The sequence below is a fragment of the Protopterus annectens genome, chromosome 9.part0 (assembly GCF_019279795.1).
Source record: "Protopterus annectens isolate FY-2018-M chromosome 9.part0, PAN1.0, whole genome shotgun sequence".
In the NCBI taxonomy this organism is placed as follows: Eukaryota; Metazoa; Chordata; order Ceratodontiformes; family Protopteridae; genus Protopterus; species Protopterus annectens.
This window is the reverse complement of record NC_056743.1, coordinates 1618642291-1618665930: the sequence shown is the minus strand read 5'-3', so window position 1 is coordinate 1618665930 and position 23640 is coordinate 1618642291. Positions and strand designations below refer to the sequence as shown.

Below are 23640 nucleotides of genomic sequence, written 5' to 3'. Positions count from 1 at the left end.
ACACTTTGTATTATTTGATTTATATTTGTAGTTGTACCCTATTTTTATTGGACTGCTATCTTTACTGTAATCTGTTTCATGGAGCTTTTCTCTCTGGGCCTCCTCTGAAAATGGGCTCTCTAGGGCCAGTGGACTTCCCCGGTAATCAAACTGGAAATAAATAATAAATTAAATAAATAATGAAGATCTGTATTATAGAAACAATTCATAATTGAGATCATAAAGATTGATTGTCCTGGTTATGCACCCATCTTATTGTCCAGTGACATACTAATTGGAGTTCCTTTTTTAGTACTGATAATGTGTTCTTGTGTCAGCTGACATCTGATTTGCCCTGTATAACATAGTTACAAGGTCACTTCAAGTCATAAACTACTGCTTTGATGTAACAGAAAGTCCTGCTATCTTAAAAGAATAACTGTGAAGAAAATTCTGATACTGAGAATCCTTTGCAGGGCATAGAATCCTCTAATATCTGAACAGAATCAAAATAAGTAGCTGAGCGAACCAGTCTATCCATGGGGCTGGATGAATTTCTATAGAAATCTGTGGGGAATTCTTAGCCATATTTCCCAGTGTATTATCATTGGTTAGGATGCACTTTTTTAATGATTCTTGGTATCCTCATCAAGAAGAGGGCATACTGAGTCTCAAACCTGCTCCCTATGATCTGTGGCTCCTTCTTTCTATTTAAATTCATTGCCTAAATCAAGGTACCGATTTTAAATTTTCTGTAGAAAAAAAATATAAGATTCTTTCTCCATAGCCTCTGTCAGTTAGTCTTCCTATAATATATCTAGTTACCTGTTTAAAATCAGCATCTTTCTGAATGAAGTTGTTTAGATTGAAAAAAAAAATCCTCTAAACCAGAGACAATTTTGTACTGGGTCTATGCTAGTGACATGTAAAATATATTAGTGGAAGTTTTTTATGAAGCTGTTGTACACCTTGCATATTCAACTTAATTAATGTCATGCCTTTTGCCTGTAATAAAATGATTGTTTTATCTTCTGAAAGTGGCTGTTACAGAATGCTGAATAAATTGCATTGTGGTCTAAAATGCATAAACCACAATGAGCACCATGCACTTTGAACCCTTTTGATATCATGGCCCTGATTACATAACCATGCATTCCACTGGAGGATTCCTGTGGCAAGAAGGGCACTGCTACCATGTTAAAAATATTCCTGGACTTTCTTCAGGGGCATGAAGGTCACTACACATGCTGGCAGCAAAATGGCAGCCATCATCATGCTCACCAGTATCTACAGCTTAAGGAAATGATGTAAAAACACAGAGGAAGCCAGGAAAACCAGGGTGGGAAGGAGAAGCATTTTTCAGCATACCCTCTCTGGGAGGGATGAGGTGGGCTTTTTACTGCAACTTGGCACTGTCCTGATGCTGAGGGGTGCTGTGATCACAAGAAATATTACTCTTAAAAGATCGCATTAAAAGATAGGACTGTAAATAACTGACATTACATGTGGTGATGCATGTGATATAAGCAGCTGTGCCCAGTTAGGCTATTCCAAAGAAGTCATTCACGTACAAAACTGCATACATGATTCTGTCAGAGGTTCTACTAATGCTTCCCTATCCACTTTCCAACTTGCCAATGGTTGATGCATTTCCAGCCTGGTGAGGGGCTTGTACTGGTGACACTACAGTTAGGTGCAGAAGTCCCCAGTTGATCAACTGGATGTTATATGATGGAGGTGTCGGGGGAGGGGCAAAAAAAAGGGAACAATGACTTAAGTATTCATTATCTAGTCAGGAAGCTGTAACATAGCATTTAGTAGCATTCCTTGTCTCAGCATTTCACCACTGTTGCTGCAAATGCCAACAAACTTATTCTTCCGTAATTTCACTTTTTCATTTTTGTAACATGGTGTTAAAATTTCTAGTATGAAATACAGGCCTGAACACTGAAAAACTCCAAGCTGATGCTTATCAGCACTATTATTCAATAAAAGTTCTTTTCCATGGTTAACAATTATTGAAGTTAAAATTCCAAAGCAACAATTTGGAACATTTACTATTTAACTGTTCAAGAGTTAAATGGTCTACAGCTCCTAGACCCTTAGAACTGTAATACATCCACCAGGTCCAAAGCACAGGCAATGACATCCAGCCTTGGTCCCTGCCTAGCCCATACCTCTCAACTCATTTGTTCAAGAATTCTGGACAAAAAACAAATATGAGGGTGAAGTTTAAAATGCACTCTAATTCTTTTAAAATGTTAATGCAGTAGGAACTGCTCTGGCATTAATTCTGTTAATCATAAAGAAGTACAACAAAGACAAGTATTATTGGCAGACTACTCTTCAGTGATGGATCAGAAAAATCAAAAACTTTACTATGGATAAGGCAAATATATGAGGTAAAATCAAAGATGTTCTGCAGAATCAAAGACTGATAACAAATGGCCTGGCCCCCGAGACCTGCCTCACATCTTTTTATGTAGTAAAATCTGAAATGCCTGTATTTCACATATCTATCTGTACATGTCTCCTCCTTGTATGTACCTTTCCAGACTATGCACCAGTTATCTCCACGACCCTTAACACTGAACTCAAAGGCATCCCTGATATACACTTGCAGTTCATTATTACCCCTTTTTCCCTCTTTTACATGTTTCCTTGAATCTTGCATTTGCTTAGACACAGCCACATAACCTGCTTCCGTTCATCATTGAGGCAGCATTTAATCACATTAAAGTGGCCCTACTTTGCATTATTTTATCATTCAAATTTTCACTATTGAAAATGCATTTTGGCACCCTAATTATTTATCCCTCCACTATTTTCTTTTATTACCATTTTTATTTTAGTATTTTATTATTTTTACATGTACCTAAGAAATGTCAAGCCCTATGCAGTAGCTTACCCTCAACCTGTTAACCAATGATGTGTTTTACTTGTATTCTGCTTTTAACTGCATATTAAAACTTGAAAAGAGACCACAGCTCTGTCTCTTGTGAGTCAGACAGAAATTAGAATGGGTCAATTAAGGAGTCACACATAAGTTAGAAGAGGTCAGTTAAGGTTAATCATCTGTGAACTGAGGGGATGGAGCTAGGAACTAAACCTTCTCTTTAAGGGGTAAAATAAAACATTTCAGAGCTTTACTGGAAAGGCTCACCCAGACTCTACTACAGTTTGCTGTGAGGGAAAGGTTAGTTTCTTTTTTATTTGTTGTATTCTGTATTACTTTATTGCCCTTTTCTATTTTGTATACTGTGATTTGTTTTCTTTACACTGTGTTTTACTTGTATTCTACTTTTAACCACAAATTAAAACTTGAAAAGACACCACCGATCTGGTTAGTAATTCCTTTCACCAATAGATTTGCCAATTGCAAAACCACAGATGTGGTCTATTTGGCACAATGTCAGTTATGCAAAACGTTCTACGTTGGAAAAACTAATAGAACGTTACATGAACGCATAAGAGAGCACATCTATGCTATAAATAAAGAAAATACCACCAATGCATTGGCACGACACGTATTAGAAAATAGTCTAATGCATTGTTTTAGATTCAGGGTGTTAGAAAAAGTGAATAGGACAAGCAGCTTGGGGAATCTTAAAAATAGAACAGAGGAAGTAGAAAACAAGTGGATTCTTAGGCTGCAAGCCCATAATTATGGTCTAAATGAGAAGATCTCATTAAAACCATTTTTAGCAGCCAGACCACTTAAACATTAAAGCTTTGTTTATAGTCACAATAAGCTTCCTAAAAGCTATATATTTTTTATGTGTTTTCTATAGTGAGACAGTTTATAAACTGTATATATATTTTCTTCTAATAAATATCATGTTTTTCTCTATTAGATATATTCTTTCATACATTTTCACTAAGCTAAATTTTTTTAAAAAATATGTATAGACAAAATTTATTTAATGACAGATAAGTTTAATTGAGGTTTTTAGAAGAAGATTTTAGATGATGAAATACATCTGTTGATATATACGTGTTTTAAGAATAATGTTGAAATAACACTTTTATGAAGTCATTTTAACTGCATCATGTTATGTATATAATGTTATGTTGAGCGATCAACTTCTAAAGCACCATTGAATTCTTTAGGCACAGGCACTTTAAACATGATTAATTAATTGCTCGTTATGTGATTAAGCTGTGCAATGAAGTTGTATTTAAAGAGTGGCTTTTCACTGAATGTTATTGAAGTCTGAAGAAGCGTCGTAGGACGTGAAAGCGCTCACTATTTTATTCTGTTCCTGTCAATAAAAAGTGGAATATATCGTTGGCTGTTGTCATTTTGGAATTTTCTGCTGATAACCTTGGGACTTTTACATAGCTGTTGGTGCACCCTTGGTTTTTGCTTTTTCATGTACATTTCCCTTTACCCAAGGTTGCTTCACTCAGCGGTGAGTTTCTTTACTGCTTGCACTGTGTTTTTTATCTCACCGCTGTGACATGGCTATGGAACCAGCTCTAACTTTGAGTTTAAATGCTGCAAGACCTGAAAAGGCACTTGGTTTAAATTAATTAATGGAAATGAATAGTAACCCTCTTTTAAGACTTACAACTAGAGAGCTATCTAGCAATAGTGATGCGAATAAGTCAATGAAGCATAATATGGATGTAATACTGACAACGAGGCGGCTAGAGACGAAATTAAAGAAATTGAAGAACATCCAATGGCAGAAGCTGCACATGGAGGCGTGTCTTCGCTTTAGACTCGTCCCTAGAGGTCTAAGAGTTTTGAAGATGCCGACGTTCGGCACAGCTTATCCGGAATTACTTGCCAAATGGCAAAAACTAAATTTAGACACTAGTTTTTCATACATTTCGATATTAATTGAGCAGTACAACATTGTGGAAAAAGCGTTGCTGGCTGAAATCAATGCCATAGAGATAGAACTAAGCACTATACTTAATGTTCAAGAAATGGAGATTTTGCGCAATGATCTAAAAACTATGCTCTCTTCCTTGGAGAGCAGATCAATGTAAGATAAGAAGAAAAAACTGGAGAGGGACTTTATGGATTTCCAGAAAGGCCAAGTCTTCTCTTGGCCGAGAGAGAGGATTTCCAATCGGGCACCACAGGATGCCAACATAAATAGACCCCCTCTGCTTTTGTCATCTGATAAAGGTCCAATGGATGCTCAGAAATCAACTACTATGCATACAACAGGGTCCGTTGAGAGACCCAATACACAACCCTGCAGTACGCTGTATTCGAACATGGGCTTCAAAATGAATAAATTCACTGGGAATAAGCGGCAGGTTACCATTGAAGCCCTAATACATTCAGAAGGTGAGAAACATTCATCCACACACAATACTTCCCCCTCAGTAGTGAATACTGCAAATAGAGACGTTTGTGCTAAACAACTGACAGTGGAATTACAATCAGATGTTAGAGAAGATGAGGTGTTTTTAGAATCTGAAGGGCTTTCATCTGAAGGGTTTCCATCTTTTCCGCTTCCCATAAAGCCAGTAGACAAACGGACTTGGTCTCCATACAATCAGAGGAAGAAAAGGAAAAGTACCGAAGAGATCTACGAGCAACAGAGGAGGCACTGAAACCCATCAGCACGACCTAGTATTCAACATTTCTAGGTATGTTTTAAGTGAAAATGAACTTTCAGTATTAAACAAGGGCCTGGGTTTTATACCATCTGGCTTTGTTGATGTTGCAGACATAATTGTAGACATAAAGTTATTCACAAGAAATTTAGGCCTTAAAATGTTATTTGGAGAGGCCACAAGTAATGCTGACAATGGTAATATTAACTTTTTCAGGAAACCATCAACATTTGTGCCTCCACAACATCCGATGCTTGAGGCATTTGAACCGGCTTGTGAAAGTGACTTATATGAACTATATAGTAGGAATGATGTGAAACCTGATTTTTTTAACATGACCAGGGAAGAAAGAGAAGCAGTGTTTTGTTTGCAGAAGAATGAAGACATAATAATAAGAAAAGCAGATAAGGGGGGAGCTATTGTTGCAATGGACAGAGGGATGTATGTAAGCAAAATAGAGTCTCTGCTATTAGACAGAGACACTTATCATCCACTAGATGGTAGCTCATTAAACAAAGTAATCAAGGGTGTACATGGTCACCTCTATGATCTTCTACTAAGTAATGTCATTGATATTGAGATGTATAAATACTTTATAGTAGAAAATCCCCTAGTTCCCACCTTTAGAGGATTACCAAAGATTCATAAACAACCGTCAGACCCCCCACTGAGACCGATAGTCTCAAGCAAAGGTTGGCTGACAGAACCTTTATCTATATATTTAGATAAAAAATTTAAGCCAATAGTCAACAACACCAGCCATATACTCAAGGACACTCAACATTTCCTAGAGAACCTAGCAAGCTTTAATAGAGTTACACCAATTGGAAAGGATGATTTATTTGTCACACTCGATGTAAAATCGTTATTTATATCTATTCCTAATACTACAGGAATAGAATACGTTAGGTTGTTCTTGCTTGAGAACCACATCACAAACAACAACGTCATCAGTTGGATGACATTATTGGATATAGTGCTTGAAAACAATGTTTTGTTATATAATGATGGTTACTATCTACAGAAAAAGGGAGTAGCCATGGGCACTCCCTGTGCCAATTCTTATGCCAATCTGGTATTGGCATTTTGGGAAACAACATATGTATTAAAGAATTTGATGTATGTTCATTGTCTCAAACACTATAATAGATTTGTGGATGATGTCTTTATTGTATGGGGGGGAACTGAACAACAGTTGATGGAATTTGTTGAATATATCAATGGCACGACCAATTTCTTGGTTTTTGAATGTTCATATTCACATAAAAAGATAGAATTTCTGGATGTAATGTTAACAAAGGGCAACAATGGGTTAGACACTGATTTATATAGGAAGTCCTGACGGAGGAACAGCCTTTTACATCAAAACAGCATGCACCCCAGACATATACATTCCAACATAGTACAGAACCAAGTCCTTAGAGCATCGAGACTAACCACGCAAGACACAACCTATAATCAGCAGCAAAATAGACTGCTGGATAACTTTGTCTCTAGAGGATACAGAAAAACTGAGGTGCAGAAAGCCATTAAGACGGGCAATATACATAGAGCTGGTAAAGGTACCCCATTTTTTAATAGGGATAATGATTTTAGGTATGAGAATACCACTAGTAATACTGAAACCAATAATAGGTTAGTAATTCCTTTCACCAATAGAAATACACGTATAAAACAAATTTTGGAGGATAATTGGAGATTATTGAAAGCTGATGACAAAATTAGGAACTTGGTGAGCGATAAGCCGAGCATAGGGTATAGGAACATGTAATCTTTGAATAGGCTTCTGTGTTATGAACAAACACATAGGGGCTCCACTTTGACATCGAAGGAAGGTACCCTTCCCTACAATGCATGTAATCAATGTAAATATATAGCAGAAGAAGCAACTTTCATACACCCTCATACAGGGCATATGTATAGATTTAAAGGATTTGCCAATTGCAAAACCACAGATGTGGTCTATTTGGCACAATGTCAGTTATGTAAAACGTTCTACACTGGAAAAACTAATAGAACGTTACGTGAACGCATAAGAGAACACATCTATGCTATAAATAAGGAAAATACCACCAATGCATTGGCACGACATGCATTAGAAAATGGTCTAACGCATTTTTTTAGATTCAGGGTGTTAGAAAAAGTGAATAGGACAAGCAGCTTGGGGAATCTTAAAAATAGAACAGAGGAAGTAGAAAACAAGTGGATTCTTAGGCTGCAAGCCCATAATTATGGTCTAAATGAGAAGATCTCATTAAAACCATTTTTAGTAGCCAGGCCACTTAAACATTGAAGCTTTGTTTATAGTCACAATAAGCTTCCTAAAAGATATATATTTTTTATGTGTTTTCTACAGTGAGACACTTCATAAACTGTATATATATTTTCTTCTAATAAATATCATGTTTTTCTCTATTAGATATATTCTTTCATACATTTTCACTAAGCTAATTTTTTTTAAAAAATATGTATAGACAAAATTTATTTAATGACAGATAAGTTTAATTGAGGTTTTTAGAAGAAGATTTTAGATGATGAAATACATCTGTTGATATATACGTGTTTTAAGAATAATGTTGAAATACTTTTATGAAGTCATTTTAACTGCATCATGTTATGTATATAATGTTATGCTGAGCGATCAACTTCTAAAGCACCATTGAATTCCTTAGGCACAGGCACTTTAAACATGATTAATTAATTGCTTGTTATGTGATTAAGCTGTGCAATGAAGCTGTATTTAAAGAGTGCCTTTTCACTGAATGTTATTGAAGTCTGAAGAAGCGTCGTAGGACCTGAAAGCGCTCACTATTTTATTCTGTTCCTGTCAATAAAAAGTGGAATATATCGCTGGCTGTTGTCGTTTTGGAATTTTCTGCTGATAACCTTGGGACTTTTACATAGCTGTTGGTGTACCCTTGGTTTTTGCTTTTTCATGTACATTTCCCTTTACCCAAGGTTGCTTCGCTCAGCGGTGAGTTTCTTTACTGCTTGCACTGTATTCTGTATTACTTTATTGCCCTTTTCTATTTTGTATACTGTGATTTGTTTTCTTTACACTGTGTTTTACTTGTATTCTACTTTTAACCACAAATTAAAACTTGAAAAGACACCACAGATCTGTCTCTTTTGAGTCGGACAGAATTTTTCCCACCCAGTTACTGTTGTGTTCCTAAACACCATTGTCTTTCTAGTTGCCTGCCCCTTATGTTAATTTGACCATATATCTCATTTCCTCTCTGCTTTTACTGGTTGGTGTGGGTAAGCACAAAATTATCATTTTGTGAAATCACTCCCCTTCAACTATTTAAATTTACTGGCCATCCTATTGTATTCCATAGTACCAAAATAAAAAAGTGACCACCCCCTTTCAATCTATCTTGCTGTTTTAAAAATAGTGACTTTCCACTAAAACCTAACCTTTTGCGACAGGTAAAACTTAAGTTACCTACTTTCACATCTAACTCTTCTAGTGCACAATGCAGTGTTTAGGATAAACCATTTTTTCATCTTACCTTTAAGCATCTACTGCAAGACCACCAGTTATTGGAGAGCCCACATTCTGCCTCTCAGTAGTTCTCTTGGGATTAGTGCTTCTGTTTCTCCTGGTGAGAGAAAGAGTGCAGTTACATTATTTCCTGGAGACTGCTGATCACCAGAAAGCTTAATAACTGCCTTATAGGTGACAGCTTGGAATCTGTGCTTATATTCTGGTCCTGGTGAGAGTAGGAGCAGAGTGCATTGATTCCTGACTCTTTCTGGTTGGAGAGTGAGTGTCTGTGCTTAATGTACCTGATTGGTCTTGTTGCTATTTGAGACATCTACCAGAAAAAGGCTACAAGCCTGCAGACCCTTGCATCATCTGGGAGAAGACTATGGCTCACCAAACAGGCCGTGGCCTACTTCAAATCTTGGGATTGGTGCGAACATTTTGCTTCTGGTGAGTGAAGAAGCAAAAGAGTATTGTATCTCCAGAGTGAACTGTGCTGAGACCAGCATTAGTAGTAGCCAGGCAGTAGCCATTCATGTGACTCCCCTGTTTTCATCATTCTTGACAGGCTAATTCTTTATTTTCAGTAAGTACTGCTTGATTTCTTCCTAAGTTCAGAATATCTGCCTAAATACTTTATCCTTAAATCTTCAGGGTCTACATATTAGTTTCACCTCAAGCGTTTGGCAGTGCTCTCTACAGACTCAGACAATTTGAGTGACATTTTTCCTGTAAAAGGCTTCAGTACTTAATATATTGAGCTCATATCCAGGCATGTCTAAATGTCAGTTCCCTGTGCTTTTCCCTGTCAACCTGGTGAACATGGGCATCCTGTGGTAATGTAGCAACTGCCTCATGTACACAGACAACCCTCTCCTCTTACCTCCCAACACTATGACTTATGAGTGATGCACATATATAGCCAAACTGGAAGCCAAGCACTCTCCAGCCAAGATGGGATTAGCCAGTCAAGAGGAGAAGGTTAACAACTGCACCACACCACATTCAACACATAACCCTCCAGAACAGACACCACCACAACCCTCACATATTAACACAAAACACGCACCTACTTTTGTGGAGGGTCTCAATAAAAATCTGCCCAAACAACAGTGACCTCCAAGGCAGAAATGCAAACAACCACCACATCCCAGCACAAACCATGAGACACATAGCTCACATAAACAGTGTGCCACTCAACCAAAGCCCAAAAGGTAAAACAACTTACCCAATACACTAGTTATAGGTGACTCAGTAGTTAAGCACACTGATGTCTCACTCACTAGGTTGAATAAGGAGAAAGTTATGGTCAGCTGCCTGTCGGGTGCCAGGATCCACCACATAACACTTGCACTTAGGTCACTCCACAACAGGTACATTTATGACTCTGTCATTGTCCATGTTGGTGTGAATGACCTGAGACATACCTCCCTGGACTACAAGAAAAAGAGACATAGAGGAGCTCACGGATCTTGTTGCCCAGGCATGTATGACCTTAGCTCTGAGTAGCATCCTACTGTCACCCAGAATGATACCACAGTACAAGCAGAAAATGATTGACTTCAACAATTGTCTAGGTTTCTGGTGTCATTCTAAGGGGATCCAGTATCTGTCTGCCTGGGATGACATGATCGACAGACCCCGATGCTTTGTCAGAGATGGCCTGCACCTGTCACTCCAGGGATTCTGGATACTGGCCAAGGCTCTTGCCGCCCCTATAGTGCCTTTTTTAGGCAATGTCCTGAAGACAAAATTGCCACCATAACAGCTACAAGCAAACAAAATCTGAGGGTTATGCTACTCAACGCTAGAAGTCTAAATCTAAAAATGCACATGGATATGGAGAACATCAATATCTGTGCAGTAACTGAGACCTGGTTCAAGGCTCCAGAGAGCACCCTGCAATATACTGGGCTACAACTCTTACCACAGTTTTCAGCCACCAAACCAGGATAGAAACACTAAAGGTGGAGGAGTGTCCATATTCAACAAGGATATTCACACCACCAGGTTAGTTGCCCAACACAATGCATCTGAATCTGAAAGGTGCACCAACACAAGGTAAGACTGCAAATCCATTTTGTAGCCTTGCTACAGATCCCATGCCCCAAGATTCTCTATTACACCTTTCTAAACATACTGAAAATATTAATATCCAACCAAAACCTCTAACTCTTAATTTCTCTACTATCTCAATTATTCCTGAAAATTACTCATGTATCAACACACTTGCCCAACGTTTCTTGGAATTCATTAAATCCAATGCCCTGGATCAATTAATCCATAGTCCCACCAGGGCTCCAACATCCTAGACCTGGTCATTACCAACATGTGAAATCATTGCTCCACACCTATGGTCTCCTCCCTGGTCAGATCGGACCACAAGCTAATCACCATGGATATCCATATCCCACCCTCACCCACTCAAAGGAAACCACTGTAAAAACCTTCTCCAAAGCAAATTTGGGGTTTCTAAGTCAGAAGTTACAAACTTCATGACACCCATGCAGATGGGAACTGAAAGTTCAACTGCTGAGTCTTACACTAAGGCACTGTATGAGCACATCCACTCATGCATGAAATGGGCCATACCAATCAGAACCAAGATGCTCTCCTAAAAAAAAAAAAAAAAAAAGGAAGCCAATCTGGTGATCCCCCACCATAAGCAAACTCTACAACACAAGGAAAAAACTGTTGCAGAAAAGGGTGAAATCTCAAGATGGAAAACTCCCTTACCAGCCTCAGTAAAAATGAGATCCATCATCAAATCCTCCAAAGCTAGTTATGAAAATAAAATTGCCAAAGATTCTAAAGACAACCACAAGGCATTCTATAACTATGTCAAGAATCTACATGGCAATACTCAGATCTGCTCTGAGCTACAAGAGAATGGGATTAAAAATACAGAACCCAAGGATATTGCCAATATCCTGGCAGATCGATTCAGTGCCAACTTCACCCCTCTCACCCCTAAATGGCCCATCTCAATACCGGAAGATTGCCAGGTCCCTATTATCACAGCTACACAGGTAAAAACGAACTGTCCAAAGCTAAGAATACAGCTTCCATGGGACCAGATGACATCCTGGCTGTGTACTATATGAACTACAAAATGAACTGGCACCTCACCTAAGTGTCATGTTTAATCATACCCTCACCTCAGGCTTCATGCCCACTGAGTGGTGCACAGCTACAGTTATCCCACTCCACAAGGGAGGATTCACCTTGGATCCCGAGAACTACAGCCCCATCAGTCTGACGAGCCTGATCTGCAAGGCCATGGAACACATTATCATGGACTACTGGCAACCTTAAAACACTGGACCCCACCCAGTTTGGGTTCGGGAAGGGCCAATCTTGTCACCTGAACCTGATTGACTTGTTTGAATCAGTCTCCAGAGCTGTGGACGAGGTTAAGGCAGTCCACACAGCCTATCTGTACCTTGCCAAGGCCTTTGACACCATCCCCCACTCTGGAATCATAGATAAACTTACTAAGCTGGGTATTAATCCCTGCATCTCTCGATGGGTTGCCAACTGGCTTACTGACAGAACCCACACTGTAAATGTAGCTGACTCCAAATCCATCTCCAGACAAGTGACAAGTGGAGTAGCTCAGGGTTTAGTCCTGGGACCTCTCATGTTTGGCATCTACTTCTCTGAAGTACATGCCAACACTAAGGGACTCTGGCTAACAAAGTTCGCAGATGACTGCAAACTGATAGCCATTATTGAATCCCCAAATGATGTTGATACTCTACAAAAGGGCCTTACAGAAACAGATGCTTGGTGCCAGAGCCATGGGCTCAAGCTCAGTGCCAAGAAATGTATAGTTATCCCCTTTGGGAAAAAACATGTACCCATGAATTACCACATAGGTGGCAGTACACTAAACACTGGAAATGTGATAAGAGACTTAGGGACACAGGTGGATAGTGGTCTCACCTTCAATAACCACATCGCCACAACAGTCAGGAAATCCTTCTATGTGGCACACCTCATCACTAAGGGCTTTTCATCCAGAAAAAAGGAGGTCATTGTCCCACTGTACTCATCCCTCATTAGACCCATTATAGAATACAACGCCCCATTTGGTATGCACCTCTCAAGACATCTGCAACAACTGGAAAGGCTGCAGAAATACCTCACTAAAAGAGTCACAGGCCTAAAGCAGATGCCCTATGCTGACCGCCTTAAAAAAATTCCAGCTATACTCTGTCGCATATCGTCTACTCCGAGGTGATCTCTGCTTAACATACAAGGCCATGTCAAACCCGGAGTTGTTGGACGTGCTACACTTAAAGAAATCCCAATACCTCAGAGCCACATGTTCCAGGGATCTAAACCTTGTCATCACAATAAACAAAACATGCTGGAGGGATAGGTTCCTGACCCAGAGACTCCCCAGACTCTAGAATAGACTGCCCATACATGTCAAGCAGAGCACCTCTTTGGCCCTCTTCAAAAGGAACCTTGATGATTGGATGGGAGAAAAGAAATTCACCCCAGGGATCACATCAGTCTCCTGCTAGACAGGGGTCCAGGGAAGTAAATAGTGTGGGAAGAAATAGCCAGGGAATTGTTATGGCTAGGCTTCTATAGGCCCTAGGGCCGATAGCCTAGTACCAACCTATGAACCTATGAACCTATGAACCTATGAACCTGCACCACATCACATTCAACACATAACCCTCAAGAACATGCACCCCCACAACCCTCACATAGTAACACAAAACACACACCTACTTTTGTGGAGGCTCTCAATAAAAATCTGCCCAAACAACAGAGACCTCCAAGGCAGAAACACAAACAACCACCACATCCCAGCAGAAACCATGAGACACATAGCTCACATAAACAGTGTGCCACTCAACCAAAGTCCAAAAGACAAAACAACTTACCCAATACACTAGTTATAGGTGACTCAATAGTTAAGCACACTGATGTCTCACTCACTAGGATGAATAAAGAGAAAGTTACAGTCAGCTGCCTGTTGGGTGCTAGGATCCACCACATAACGCACGCACTTAGGTCACTCCACAACAGGTACAAATATGACTCTGTCATTGTCCATGTTGGTGTGAATGACCTGAGACATACCTCAATGGACTACATGGAAAGAGACATAGAGTAACCCACAGATCTTGTTGCCCAGGCAGGTATGACCTTAGCTCTGAGTAGCATCCTACTGTCACCCAGAATGATACCACAGTACAAGCAGAAAATGATTGACTTCAACAATTGGCTAGGTTTCTGGTGTCATTCTAAGGGGATCCAGTATCTGTCTGCCTGGGATGACATGATCGACAGACCTGGATGCTTCGTCAGAGATGGCCTGCACCTGTCACCCCAGGGATTCTGGATACTGGCCAAGGCTCTTGCCACCCCTATAGTGCCTTTTTTAGGCAATGTCCTGAAGACAAAATTATCACCATAACAGCTATAAGCAAACAAAATCTGAGGGTTATGCTACTCAATGCTAGAAGTCTAAATCTCAAAATGCACTCGCTCAAAGCACTCCTTAAAATGGAGAACATCAACATCTGTGCAGTGACCGAGACCTGGTTCAAGGCTCCGGAGAGCGCCCCAGCACTACCAGGCTATAATTCATACCACACCTTTTGGCCCCTAAACCTGGACCGAAGCACTAAAGGCGGTGGTGTCTCCATATTCATAAAGGATATGCACACCTCCAGACTAGTAGCCCAACATAATGCATTAGAGATACCTCAGGTACAACTAACACCGGGTAAAACTGCAATCCAGGCTGTAGCCTGCTATTGATCCCCCAACATATCCCAAGACTCCCACTCCACATTCCTAAACAAACTGGAAAATATTAGGGTATAACCCAATACCCTTATACTGGGAGACTTTAAATACCCCTCCATTAACTGGGAAAATTACTCATGTACCAACACACTTGTTCAACATTTTCTGGAATTCATTAATTCCAACGCCCTGGACCAACTCATTTTTACCCCCACCAGGGGTAGAAACATCTTTGACCTGGTCATTACTGACATGGGTGACCATTGCTCTACACCAATAATCAACTCCTCCTTGGTCAGATCTGACCACAAGCTAATCACCATAGATATCCACATCCCACCCTCACCCCATCAAAGGAAACCACCGTAAAAAAAAAATCTTCTCCAAAGCCAGTTCTGGGCTTCTAAAACAGAGATGGCTAACTTCACAACATCCATGCAAATGGAAAATAGGTGCATGACTGCTGAATCATACACCAATGCACTGTATGAACATATACACAAGTGCATGGAACGGGCCATACCAAACAGAACCAAGATGCTCTCCTAAAAAAAAAGAAGCCAATCTGGTGATCCACCACCATAAACAAACTCTACAACAGAAGGAAAAAACTGTTGCAGAAAAGGGTGAAGTCCCAAGACTGGAAAAACACCCTTGTTAGCCTCAGCAAAAACTGAGATCCATCATCAAATCCTCTAAAGCTAGCTATGAAAATAAAATTGCTGCAGATTCTAAAGACAACCACAAGGCATTCTATAGTTATGTCAAGAATCTACATGGCAATATTCATATCTGCTCTGAGTTACAGCACAATGACAATACATATACAGAAACAACTGATATTGCAAACATATTGGCTGACAGGTTCAGTGCGAAATTTACCCCCCCCTTTACTCCCTAAAGGGCCTATCACAATATCCGAGGAATGCCAGGTCTCTATTATCCCAGCTACATAGGTAAAAACTGCACTGTCTAAAGCCAAGAATGCAGCTTCAATGGGACCTGATAATATCTCTGGCTGTGTTCTACATGAATTACAACATGAACTGGCACCACACCTGAGTACCCTGTTAAATCACAGCCTCATTTCAGGCTTTGTTCCTAACGAATGGTGCACTGCTACGGTCATCCCACTCCACAAAGGAGGAGAGACTACAGACCCTGGGAATTATTGCCCCATTAGCCTGATGAGTCTGATATGTAAGGCTATGGAGTGCATCATCATAAACCTTATAAATAAGGACATAGGGAATCTCCAAACTCTGGACCCCACACAGTTTGGGTTTGTGAAAGGTAGATCATGCCTGCTCAACCTGATAAACTACTTTCAATCTGTCACCAGAGCAGTGGATGAGGGCAAGGTAGTTCACACAGCCTACCTAGATCTTGACAAGGCCTTTGACACCATCCCTCACTCAGGAATCACAGATAGACTCACTAAACTAGGCATAACCCCCTATGTAATAAGATGGATTGCCAACTGGCTCACTGACAGAACCCACACTATGAAAGTAGCAGTCTCCAAATCTGACTACCGACCAGTTACAAGTGGTGTCCCACAGGGATCGGTCCTAGGTCTTCTCCTATTTGGCATCTACTTCTCTGAAGTTCAAGCCAACACAAAGGGACTCTGGCTGACCAAGTTTGCAGATGATTGTAAACTGGGAGCCATTATTGGTTCTCGAACTGATGTAGACATTCTACAAAATTGCCTCACTGACACCAATTACTAGTGCAAGAACCATGGCCTTAAGCTCAATGCCAAAAAGTGCATGGTCATTCCCTTTGGGAAAAATTTGGTGCCCACGAACTACCACATAGGCGGTAGTCCACGAAATACTGAAGGTATGATAAGAGACCTGGGGACACAGGTTGACAGCAACCTGTCCTTTGATAACCACATTGCCACTGTAGTCAGAAAGTCCTTCTATGTGGCACATCTCATTAAAAAAAGGTTTCTCATCTAGGGAAAAAAGAGGTCATAATCCCTCTCTACACATCCCTCATTAGACCTATCATAGAATACAATGCCCCATTTGGCATGTATCTCAATAGACACCTACAACAACTAGAAAGGCCACAAAAGTACCTCACTAAGAGGATCTTAGGCCTTAGACACATGCCCTATATGGGCAGACTCAAAAAACTCCAGCTATACTCTGTCTCTTGCCGCCTACTAAGAGACGATCTGTGCTTGATGTACAAAGCCATGTCTGACCCAGGGCTGCTAGATGTGCTACACCTAAAGAAATCCCAATACCTCCATGCCACAAGCTCCAGGGACCTAAACCTCATTACCACAATAAACGGAACATGCTGGAGGGACAGGTTCCTAACCCAGAGACTTCCCATACTCTGGAACAAACTTCCCATTCACGTCAAGCAGAACACTTCACTGGCCCTCTTTAAGAGAAATCTTGATGAGTGGATGGGCAATAGAAAGTTCACCCCGGGGATCACTTCAGTGGCCTTGCTTGACAGGGGCACTGGGTACTAACTTTGGGTGGCATGATGCCAGGGAATATTCTTGGGCTAGGCTTATATAGGCTCCAGGGCCGTTAACCTAGTACACACCTATGAACCTATGAACCTATGATTGTACCTTCCTTCTAAGTAAGTAGGCATCACCATGCTTTTTCTCAGTCAAAGACAGAGTAAAGCCAGAGATAATTAGTTTATTTTACCAAGTCTGTTGCAGAAATGAGCAGACATGGATGTGTGCTTACCATAAATAATTTCTTATTCTACTCTGCCTACTTTTACATGACTCAGACCTTTTTACTTTCCTCTACTAACACTTGTCTTAGTCACTCCCTTCAGCAATTTACCTGCAAGTGCCCTGCCCCTTACCTGTTAAACACTCCTTAGTCACTCCCCTTAATCAATTTACCTGCAAGTGTCCTGCCCCTTACCTGTTAAACACTCCTTCGTCACTCCCCTTCAGGAATTTACCTGCAAGTGTCCTGCCCCTTACCTGTTAAACACTCCTTCGTCACTCCCCTTCAGGAATTTACCTGCAAGTGTCCTGCCCCTTACCTGTTAAACACTCCTTCGTCACTCCCCTTCAGGAATTTACCTGCAAGTGTCCTGCCCCTTACCTGTTAAACACTCCTTAGTCACTCCCCTTAATCAATTTACCTGCAAGTGTCCTGCTCTGTCCCTGTTAAACACTCCTTCATCACTTTCCTTCAGGAATTTACCTGCAAGTGTCCTGCCCCTTACCTGTTAAACACTCCTTTATCACACCCCTTCAGGAATTTACCTGCAAGTGTCCTGCCCCTTACCTGTTAAACACTCCTTAAGCACTCCTCTTCAGCAATTTAACAGCAAGTGTTCTGCCTCTTACCTGTTAAACACTCCTTTGTCACTCCTCTTCAGCAATTTAACAGCAAGTGTCCTGCTTCTTAAGTGTTAATTTAACTGAAGCACTGGCTTTGGTGAGACAGGAGAGCAGAGCAATGAAGTCTGAGGCAAATATTCCTTTTATGCTTATTTGTTGCTGGACAGAAAAAGAAAGTGAAATTGAAAAAAACAGTGTTTATAATTTCTTCTTTAATTTTTATACAATGAAACGGAAGGAAAAAAGATAAGCTTATGTTTGTAATATATTTTTCTGCTTCTATTTCTAGATATTGTTGCTCAGGCATTACCACTGACCTCACTGAACAGTACAGAAATTGAACACACACTGTATCTAACCACAGGAAATATCACAATGGCTATTAACATTGAAGAATTAATTAATGGGACTGAACCAGGTAGGAATAAGAACTAGCAGTAAATGTAATGAAATGTTTAGTGTTCAGGTGATAGAATCAAGTCCTACAAGCAGCAGCCATTATGGTATATTATAACTAATTTTTATACTAGGTAAGTGACAGTGCAAGCATTATTTATATATATATATATATATATATATATATATCTATATCTTTATATATATATATATATATATATATATATATATATATATATATATGTGTGTGTGTGTGTGTGTGTGTGTGTGTGTGTGTGTGTTAGAAATGAGTGGGAGAACATCTTTTACACTAAATCACAGTGTTCAGTTGATTTGCATTGATTTAGTAATCTGTATTTATGCAGTGTTGTATATCTGTTTTAGCTCCACAATTATGAAAAGTTGAACTGAGGTGGGCTAACAGCCACAACTCTAAACTGAGATACCACACAGCTATAGGCTTGGGAGCTTCCAAAAACCATAGGTCGCCTGAGTTTTTGCTTATTTTTTCTATTTACTGCACTTTTTATTGCCTGCCATCTAAGTTAATACTGTATTTATACACTGTGTACTAATCTACACTGTTATACTGCCGTTGTCTGCCTCACTGTGCCTGTTAAATCACATTTTACTGATACTTTCTGTTTGTTAAGCTCTTTTTGCCATTTTCACTCTTTGTTATGTATTCACTGGTAGGGCGGCCATGGTGGTGCAGTGGTTAGCATTGTCACCTCACAGCAAGAGATTCTCTAGTTTGATCCTCAGCTGGGGTGCCTTCTGTGCAGTGTCTGCATGTCCTCCCTGTGGTTGTGTGGGTTTTCTCCAGGTGCTCCAGTTTCATCCCAAAGACATGCTGCAGGTGGATTGGACACTCTAAATTGGCCCTAGGTGTGAGTGTGTGTGCCTTCTGTGGAAGGTTGGGTGCCGGGCTGGCAACTCAACACTGTAAAACTCCACTGCCAATCATGAGCAAACAGGTGATCTGCTGTGGCAACCCCTAACCGAGAAAAACCGAAAGAAGAAGAAGTTATGTATTTGCTGGTGTCGTTCACTGTTACATAGTAATCTGTTCTACTTGTTCTGGTTTTTCCACCAAGCAGTCTTATAATAACTGATTTGTTACCTGTTTAAAACATTCTTTAGAGCCTCCTTGCTAATTTTCTGCTGTTTTAAACTTTTTTAGTGTCTCACTGCTATTTTCCTGCTGTATTTAACATTCTCTAGTAGTTCCTGCCAAAACTAGGATAGCTAGTAGCTGTAGTATAGTCCATATACAAGTTTGCTGCATCTGGGTCTGTTTCTAGTGACTGTTTGTTCTGAGCACATTTTTCAGGACATCTTGGATTGGATGGGGCCTTTCTGCACCCTAATGAGAGGATTGTGCTGAGTGCAACCTGTCTGGTGAAGGGTGGTTGGTTCAGAGCATGGAATAAGCATCCTCATTAGTCCTTTTCAACCATTTTAAGGTTGTTTTTCAAGTTTTTAACTTCTGGTATTTATGCCCTGCATTTCTGCAGGTTTCTGCTTGTTTGTGCATAGTGCAGCATCTCACACTGCCATGCAATTGTACCTCATAACCGGACAGATAAATTCAACAATTTTCCCTTAGATACAGCTGTAGCACATTTGTAGCCCTCATCCTTAGTACTTTCCCAGTCCAAGAAATACTGCTAGTGAGCCGTAACCTATTAAATTACTAACAAAAAAAGAAAACCCCAGGAAGAAATAGCCATCCACTGAGCTCCTCCTTGACTGATGCTGAAAAGCCTCCCACCCCCAGTGACAATAGTCTTCAACCTAGCATTATGGAAAGTTGTACCACCCTTGTTTCTCCCACCAACAATGTTGAATTTTGTCTCTTGAGGCAGTGTAGCAATTACCTAATGTACACTGACAACCATCTGCTAATAACTCACTCTAGTACAGAATGTGAGAGATGTATCTACACAAAGAATCTTGAATCCATGCTCTCTGTCACACGAAACAATAACATGGAAGAGGTTGTCTACCCACCCATCACAACATATGCACATAATACCACTAATCATACACACAGTATGCATCCAAACAAAAATTAACATACACAGAGGTTGTCTCAGAAAAACTACTGAGACACCAAAGACCTCCAAAACATAAGACTGCTACAACTAACACAATTCCCACAGCACCCATGACACATAGCAATACCAGTGTCTCACCTACCAAGTCCATAAGGCATAACACTCAAAAAACAAATTTTCTAGTCATTGGATACTCAATAATGAGACACATAGATGTCCCACTCACCAGGTTGGACAGTCAGCTGTCTGTTCAGTGCTAGGATTCATCAGATAATGCATGCACTCAAGTCTCTCAGCAACAAGTACCATTACGACTCTGTTATAGTTCATGTTGAAGTGAAAACCACTACAGCCAGGACTCTAACCACTATACTATCTTGGAAAAAAACTGAGATAGTGTATTGGTTAGAGTCCTGACTTTACATGCAGGCATTCATGGTTCGAGTACCAAAGCAGGCAAGTTATTTTAGTGGCCTTCCTTGATAGGGGCACTGGGAACTAATGTCAGGCAACATGATCTAAGGGAATCTTTTTGGCTAGGCTTAAATAAGCTCCAGGGCCTTTAGCATAGTAGACACCTATGAACCTATGAAACTGTGAATGACCTGAGATGTACCTCACTGGACTATATGAAGAGAGACATAATTGAACTCTGAGTATGTGTCCTAGGCAGGCATGTCCCTAGACTTGAGCAGCATACTACCCTCACTGAGAATAATACCACAGTATAAACAAAAATGATTGATTTCAATAACTGGCTTCATTTTTGGTGTCATTTAAAGGGGATGCAATTCCTGTCAACCTGGTAAGCCATGGTCAACAAACATTGCTTCTTTACCAGTGACAGTTCGTACCTGCCACCTCTAGGCTTTCTCAGAATTCTGATGAAGTTTCCATTATTCAGGCACAAAAGTGCTTAAAGTTAGATTACAACTGTGTGGCAAATATTGCTGGCTTCCTTAAATCTTTTATTTCACTGTTTAATTCCACTACCACAAAGTGTTTTCGATTTTTAGTTTGCATTTGTTGATGGTTACTGGATTCTAACTCTTACATGACCCATGCTCTGGTGGACAGGGTATTGGCTGTGCCCTCCTATGGGCTGCTACCATCAAAATTTTACAGGAAGCTGAAGCCTACTAAACTAGGATGGGTAAGGCTTCTAATATGACCCTCCCTTGGTGAAGGATGTTCATCAATAGATGAGAATAAACCTTGTTGCTCTTATGTCAATGCCTGAGAATGCAGTTGGTTAATCCTACATAGGTTATTATATTGACAGCTAAGGAATCCCTTTCTCACCTGTCTGAGTATGAGTGTGTTCTCCTGGGGATGATAGTTGGATAACAGGATGGGGAAGACATTGGTCTCTCACTGATAAGATAAGTTACTCAGCTCTTTCAGTGTTGTTCATTATTATCAGATGTATAGTTGGATACCTGACTGACAGATTCTAGTTTAGTGGACTGCTGACTGAATGGCTGGGTTACTTGGTGGCCATCCTAGTTTGAATTATACCATTCTTAGGAGAAAAAAATGCTGTGTAGTTCTACCAACAGAAAACACAAAGACATTGCAACACAGGCATGATGTAATACCTTTTGTTAGCCAACATTGGCTTTGCAGTTATTCAAGCTTTCAAACTGACATGAGACTTTCATCAGACTCTATTATGCGGTTGATGAGAGATGAATACAGTGATATTATTATATCTCTGGAACTAGATACCATACCCTTGTTTATACGTCTTACTGCCTTGGACACATGTTGGTTGAAGGCTGGGTTACTATCTACATGAGTTTCAAGATCCCTAACCAGTGAATCGACTTTTAAGGGTGTTTTACTGATAACATAGTTATCCGGGATGGCAGACCTCCCAAAAGTTACTATTATGCATTTCATGGTATTGAGTTTCTAGCCATGGCTTTGGCACCAAGTATTTATCTATAGTAAACCTTCCTGAAAGGTGTTCTCATTTTGGGGAGGATTCAGTGACTGCTCCTAGTTTACAATCATCTGCGGACTTGACTAGCCAGAGGCCTTTGACATTGGCTTACATTTGAGAAGTACATACAAAAGAGAAGTGGGCCTAGCACAGAGCCCTGGAGGACTCCATTGGTGACCATCCTCTTTGTGGAGATGGCCTTACTGATTCTAACCTCCTGGGTCCTATCAGTGAGGTAGCTAGCTACTCAGCATGTTATAATGGGGTTTATCCATAGCTCTGTAAGTTTGTTGGCAGTGCCCAAGTAGGGTATTGTAGCAAATGCCTTAGCCCGATCTAGGTAGGCAGTATGCACTGTTTTCCCCTCATCCATTGCCTTAGTGACCTTTTCAAAGAATCCACAAGATTCAGAAAGCATCACCTTCCTTTGACAAAGCCAAGTTGGGATGGATCCAGCATCTGGAGGTCTCCTATGTCCTTGTTGATAACTTCCATGATAATTCAAAAATTACGAAGGGCAACAACAGTAAAACAGAACGCCAGGACCAACAATGAAAAACCAGGAAAATTTAATGACAAAACATCCACCGACTAAGCGCTTTCACCTAAAAAGGCATCATCAGAGTCGGTTAGACCACTACAATTAACATATATATATATAATAATTAAGACATATTAATCAATGACATCACATTTAAATGCACCAATGAGCCAAAGTACTGCCTCAAGTAACTTAAAAAAACAGAACCTGTTCTATTACAAAAAATGGAAATGAATCAATAAACATAAATACACTAAGTAAACAACAACCATTCTGCACATGATATACCCCATAATCTCATATCAATAAACCATTATATTAAAAACATGTAAATATATAAATATAAATATATAACTCATCTTGAAAACTTTGAAAAAATGACATTGTAAACAAATTCAATGCATGCAGCATAATGCAATACAATCACCCATTTGATTAAATGCAACTTGCTTTTTGTTTTAAAACTGGTTTGATAGATATACAATCATTAATGCCAGGAAACCTCATGGCATTAAGTCTCACCTGCCATTCAACTTCTAA

At 40.0% G+C, this 23640-nt stretch overlaps 1 protein-coding gene across 1 annotated transcript in view; it reads left to right on the top strand.

Moving 5' to 3' along the window:
- The window catches only part of LOC122810730 (latent-transforming growth factor beta-binding protein 1-like), a 573718-nt gene that overhangs the window by 464418 nt on the left and 85660 nt on the right, over positions 1-23640 (top strand). Inside the window, exon 19 of the mRNA XM_044082294.1 lies at positions 18448-18576. Within this exon, the coding sequence (XP_043938229.1) occupies positions 18448-18576 (129 nt within the window). The remainder of the gene's footprint in view (positions 1-18447; positions 18577-23640) is intronic.